At 44.1% G+C, this 6,000-nt stretch overlaps 1 protein-coding gene across 1 annotated transcript in view; it reads right to left on the bottom strand.

Moving 5' to 3' along the window:
* Positions 1-1,176: 1,176 nt before the first annotated feature.
* TMC2 (transmembrane channel like 2) overlaps positions 1,177-6,000 on the bottom strand; it is a 29,753-nt gene continuing 24,929 nt past the window's right edge. The window contains exons 18-20 of the mRNA XM_056484814.1: positions 3,883-3,961; positions 2,556-2,676; positions 1,177-1,430 (exon numbers count right to left, since the gene is read on the bottom strand). Of these exons, the coding sequence (XP_056340789.1) occupies positions 1,177-1,430; positions 2,556-2,676; positions 3,883-3,961 (454 nt within the window). The remainder of the gene's footprint in view (positions 1,431-2,555; positions 2,677-3,882; positions 3,962-6,000) is intronic.

Raw genomic sequence — 6,000 nt, 5'->3', positions numbered from 1 at the left:
TCCACAAACATGCCATCTCCAACCATAAATAAGCACAGCACAATATTTAAACTCATAATTTCTGTGAAAAAGCAAATGTTTAAGCTTTTTGTTGTGTAAGACCTGAAAGACTGAATTCTTTTCCCAGTCTGCCTCATGTCTGACCTAACTGGACTCCTTTTTCCAGCTCCTGAAAGGTGGGCATTCCCAGGCTGGAGGCCAAATGCTCTGTGCTCTGTCAAGACATAGAAGAAATAAGTTATTGAGTTTCTTGTCCTGAACACAGCATTTCACAAGATTTATGGAATTTAGTAGAAAAAAATTCAAAGTGAGGACCTTTTTAAAATCCAGATATCCCAGTTTTAGCAGAACTGTTACTATCTATGGTTATGATTTGGTTTTATTGAAAAATCTTTATTTTTACAGACATTTTTGTGTCTATAAACAAAACCCATTTGAACACCAGGTCTAAGCTGGCCAGGGTGGGTTTATGTCAAAAACAGGACATGTTAGTCTCTCAGTTGTGCTAGGTGGTGTTGCTAGACTAGGAATCATACCCAGGGAGTGAAATAATGGTGCAAGCTGCTGTCAGCAGACTGTGAAAAGAGGAGTGGAGTGGGAACCTAGAGAAAGTGGTGGTGAGATTGAAACAAAAGGATGGAAGTTTGGAGGAGGTAGACTGTAAGAAAGCTATCACAAGGGACAAAATACAGCTGACAAAATCCCCTCTGGTAGGAATCCTCTACTCCTAGTAGGGATGCTCAATATTTTATAAGAATATTAAATTCTTCAGGCAGAGGAACAAGAGAAAAAACCCACAACAAACCTCTGTTTTTATGACAGGTAAAAGCACACCATTTTTATTTATTACAGAAGCCTTTGAAAGTACTGGCAAGCATTTGCTCCACAGGGCAAGTTCTCTGCTGTTGATAGCCCAGGGCTGTCCTGTGTGCAGCAGTCCAGCAATGTCAGGGCTGATTTTTGCTCTGACTGCCTCCTGTTTCCCTTGGGCTCAAAATCTGTGCAGCCTTTGGGAGTTACAGCTCAAAGCACTTCCAGGTGTCTAAACAAATCTGTATTAGGGATTTGCTGGGTAGGTACAGGGCATGTCCAGCCTGCAGTAATCATTTCCTACCAGAACTACAAGCTCATGCAGCCCCTCTGTTTTAATGCCAGGCAGGAGAAGCTTTGCTGAGGTTACCGAGCAGCCCGTGGGTAGCAAGGCTGCCCTCTCCCTCGTCCAGGGACTGGTCCCAGGGGGTGTCCCCATGGCCTGGGCTGGCCAGGGTGGGGTGCCCGAGCTCCCAGTGTCCGTGGCTGTGTCACACACACTCGTGGTGGCGGGGTGAATGCTGCTCCTCTCCCGCCGGCCACGGGGCTGCCAGCCAGGAATTCTCCTCTGCCTGCATTCCCAGCAGGGCTGCTTCCATTCTGCGACTCCATTTTCTTCTCTAGAGCAAAGATTATGAATGTTATTTTCTTGGGAGCAAACAGTGCCTTTCATCCTCTCCCCAGTGGCTGCTGTTTCTTCTCTGTGCAATAACCAGTGTGTCTGGGGATTTGTGTTTGAGCATCTTGGTGAAGAAACCAGGAATAAGAATGTTCCCCTCCTCTCCCCCACTCAACAGCCAGTACAAGTCTCTGCTGCCCAGCCTCTCTTTTCAGGTTCTTACTGATGCATTTATAAGACACAATAATCCTGCCTGCCATGCTGGTACACTTCTAGGCACAGAGTGGCCGTGGGTAATTCCTGATTTTTGTTTTTATTTTCAGTGCACTCTAAACACTGCCAGCATTATTTCCATTTAAACAAATGCCTTGAGTCTGCTTTGGAGACGATCTGTATTGGGTTACTCTGAACCTTCCAGTTTATCTCAGCCCATTGAACTCAAGGGGCTTGTGGCGGCACTAGTTTGCCTTTCTTACCTGTACCAGGATAAAATCAAAACCTTTCAAGTGATTTTTCACAAATGAGAGCTGGAGGCTCTAGCAGTCAGGAAGTGGCTGTTTGAGATTGAGACTGGAGGATCCAGGATTTTCTTTGAAAATAACTTGATCCTGGTGCTAATGCCTCCTGGTTCTTTCTGCCCAGCCATGGACCTCCACAGCAGAGCTTAGAGCATTCATATATTTACCCTAAGACTTAACCCAATCCTGTTAGAATCCTGAAGTTTCTGCCTCATTCATGATGAATTTTCCAATGAAAAGCTCAGCTCAGCAAGAAAAAGTCAGACTCAACCCATCAGACCTGAAACAACACTGAGTTTAAACATTTTCCCCAGAATAAATTGCTGGTTTCATGACCAGCACGATTAATAGCTGGGATATGAATCATAATTTTGGATTACAATTGCCACCGTGACAAGCCTGTGTGAGATATAATCCAGTCTAAAAATGTGCCCCTCCTGTGTGTCCTTTGGCAGGTGGACTTCTGTGAGAAGGACAAAATCTGTGCTAATTAGACCCATCCAATCCCTTGCTAAGGTGTATCCCTCCAGTTTCTCAATCCTATCAGTCATTTGGGTGGCTAAATGAATCTTTTCTGAAGTGCTACGGGGAGATTGTTTAATTTTTACCTTCTACTTGTTTGGGGGGACTTTCAGTCTTTGTACTTGGTGTAAGTAAATCCTCCAGATCTTGCAGCATAGGGTTGGTACTGGCTTTGTTGTTTCTCTTGTTTTTCTCCTCTTCTCGTTGCTGCATCAATAAAAACCATTTGGTTTAGTTAAAAACTGCAGATGTAATCTGGGAAACGATCTGATGTTGTGTTTGCCTGGTTAAGTGTTTGTTGGTATGAATGAATCTCTCTGCTAAGTTTAAGGTACTGAATCCTGGTCCAATGATCAAGTATTTCCAGGCAGGAAAGTACATCCCAGGCAGGGCTGAAAAACAGTGGCTCTGCTCCTGTTAGGGCAAAGCACTTGCTGATAACATGGTTTAGGTCTGTCAGGCTGTCTGTGTGTTGCTACCAATCTGCCCACTCTGGTGTATGAGTTAGTTTTAAATGTGAGCCTCTTGTGAGAGAGGATGTCAGGGATAAATGCCAGAGGAGGAGGGTATGGCAGCACAGGGTGGGCTGTCTTTGGCTTTACTCACATACATTTAGGGCTATGAAAGATTTTCTTCTGGATGGCAGAGGGAATCTGAACTTCTGGGTAGTGCTGAGCTCTTGTTTGTGGTCCCTTTAGCCCTGATCCCAGCCAGGCTGTGAACATGAAATAGACCAAGTGCCTCAAAATCTGAGCGTGCTGTAGCACATGTTCAACTCCTGCAGTAGTCAAGGATGCCCTTTGCACCAAGACACTTCCTTTAAGCTAAGAGATTAATTCTGAATTTGAGAATTTGAATGCAATTTTTGGAGTACCATTTCTCAGCACGCACATCCTCACTTTTAATGTTGCAGGAACCTCTGCTTTATGCAATGTTTTGCTTTATATGACGCTGCTTTCTTGGCTTGGATCCTGTCCTGTGCCAGTGAAATGGCTGATACCAGTGACAACATCACATCCTCTTTTTTTGCCATATCATTAATTATGGCTCTTTGCTCTTCAGCTTGTACAAAATCTGGCTGTGGTTTTCATGGGCTTGTCATTGTTCCTGGGAAATCTCAGACACCAAAGCATTGCCTGAACTTTGCAGTAACTTACTTTTGTACATGGAAAGCACAGTTTTTGGAGAAACCAACTGTAGTTTTGATGTACAAAATAGCAAGAAATTATGGGATGTGACCTCTCCATGCAGACATTAAATGCCATCAGAGGGTACTGAGCAGGCATAAAATAAAATAAATAAAATCTTCTTGTGTCACCAGCGTATTCAGAAGTGAAGAGTGATTTAAAAGCATATGCTAGGCATCAGGATTGAAGTGCACAGTATTTCAAAGGTGGCTTTCACAGTACCTACCATTTGCATTTTCTTCTTCAGCTCTGCATTGGCGCGCTGATATGCTTTAGACACAGCATTCAGGTAATAGATGGTGAGGCTAAAAGAGAAAACATGTTTCTGTAGTGATAGGATGGGGAAAGAGAAAGTTTCACAAGGAGGCAATGGAATTTTTTGCCTACCTTCTAATTCATATGTTTCCCACCAGCTGTCTCTAAACTTCTTTTTGAAGCTCAAGGTTTAGGAAAAAATTGGGGCTACCTGGTTAGCTGAGACAGGCTGAGCCCATCCAGAGATCATTTCTGCTCAAACAGAAGCAAAATGACCAGCCTGCCCTCGTGCCTCCACCCTGGCTGGCCATGGACTCTCTTCACTTTCTTTGTACCAACCTTGGGGAAACCAGGCACCAGCCTTGGAACTGCCTCCAGGAAACACAGGGACCTCAGGAAAAACTGGGAAAGTAGTGGTAGAATAGGGCCTTGATGCCTCTCCTGCAAAGCAGTGCTCAAGGAACAGTCTCCTTCCCCCTTTTCCAGGACCAGCTGCATCCTGCATCCCTGGATGAGTGAGCAGAGGCAGGAACTGAGGGCAAGCAGAAGCCAGGTTGGAGCAGAACCATGGGCTTTTGTTTTGCTCCTACCTTCTCCAAAAAGGGCATGCCAAAGCCAGGGGAAAACTGAGCCAAGCTGGAGGGAACTGAAAGGCAAGTGGGGAAGGGAGAGGGCATGCTGGCTGCCAGCCTCTGGCACACAGAGCTTTAAAACATGCCCAAGCCTCTGGGTCTGTCTCACCACCTCTGACACTCACAAGCCAGTAATATTTTGGTAGTAAAAAACCATCTCCTTCTGCTTTTGTGGAGTGCCTTTATTTTTCTAAATTGTAACCATTGTCTGCTCAGTGATTCCAAGCCATTCCCAGGAAAAGTACCAGCTATTCAGTTCACTGCTATAGCTGTTTGCATTTTCTTTTAAATAAAGTAGAAAATTCTCTTATAAAAGGAAAAAAAGGTAGGGAAAGAAAAACTGTTTCCTAACTATTCATAACCTGCATGTGTTGCTCCAGCCCAGGTTCAGCAACCTCAAACCAGACTCAAGGATTTCATCAACTGAGTGCCTGACCCTAAGCCCAGCAAGGCACCATGTGCTGGCTTGTGGGTTTCCAGGTGGAAGATCAGGAAGTGGTGCTTAGGATTGCCTTTCTCGAGGCTTTTTACAGGGGTCTGTCCAGAGGAAACACATATGTTTCCTTTTGCCTGACATTAACCCCAAACTCAGTCTTGGTAATCTGAGCTCTCTGTCCTGCAAATCCTCTTGGAAATTGTTTTTTTTCTTTTTGTTCTTCTGTAAAGGTGTGATAGTTTTATTTTTTCTATGTTATCGAGCTCATTGTCTAGAAAATACTCCTTTGTAATCAGGGCTGTGAATAACAATGGTGTTGATAACACGCTGATGTTTTTGTTTTGCTAATTCTTGTTTATCCTAAGTAGAGCAAGGATCTTTGTTTTTGTCTCAAGCTCTGCCAGTAAGGAGCTACACAAAAGAACCTGGGAGGTGGGACAGGTGACCTGAACTGACCAAAGGGATATTCCACACCGTGCAATGTCATGCCTGGTGCATAGACAGGGGAGTTACCTTTAACAGGGGCCAATCTGCCTTCGGGAAGAGAAGTCTGAAATGGGTCAGTTGGTGGTGAGCAGCTGAATTATGTGTCACCTGTTTTTTCCTTTTTATTATTATTATAATTTACCATTGTTACTATATTTTACTTTGATTTTGATTATTAAACTGTTTTTATCTCAATCACCATGTGTTTCTTTGATTCTCCTCCTCATTCCACCAGGACTGGGGAGAGAGAGAAGAGATTGAGCAAGTAGCTGGGTAGTGCCTAATTTCCATGTGGACTTAAACCATGATACCCTGACACTCCTTTGATGTATTGCTTCCCCAGTTCTGGGGAGAGTGTGGGTCACTGTCCTTTTCTAGCCTGCACAGGAATTTTAATTTTCACTCCTTCTTGAAACAGTAAAATGCTTCTATCTTCCATCAGGAAGTTCTGCAGACCACAGCTTGAAACTACTCTCATCTTGGGGGGGATTTGGTTATGTGCCAATGGGCACAACATCTGTCATCCTTCTTTGTA

The sequence above is a fragment of the Oenanthe melanoleuca genome, chromosome 2 (assembly GCF_029582105.1).
Source record: "Oenanthe melanoleuca isolate GR-GAL-2019-014 chromosome 2, OMel1.0, whole genome shotgun sequence".
In the NCBI taxonomy this organism is placed as follows: Eukaryota; Metazoa; Chordata; class Aves; order Passeriformes; family Muscicapidae; genus Oenanthe; species Oenanthe melanoleuca.
Note: the sequence above shows the minus strand (reverse complement) of the source record. Positions and strands in the feature narration are given on the sequence as shown.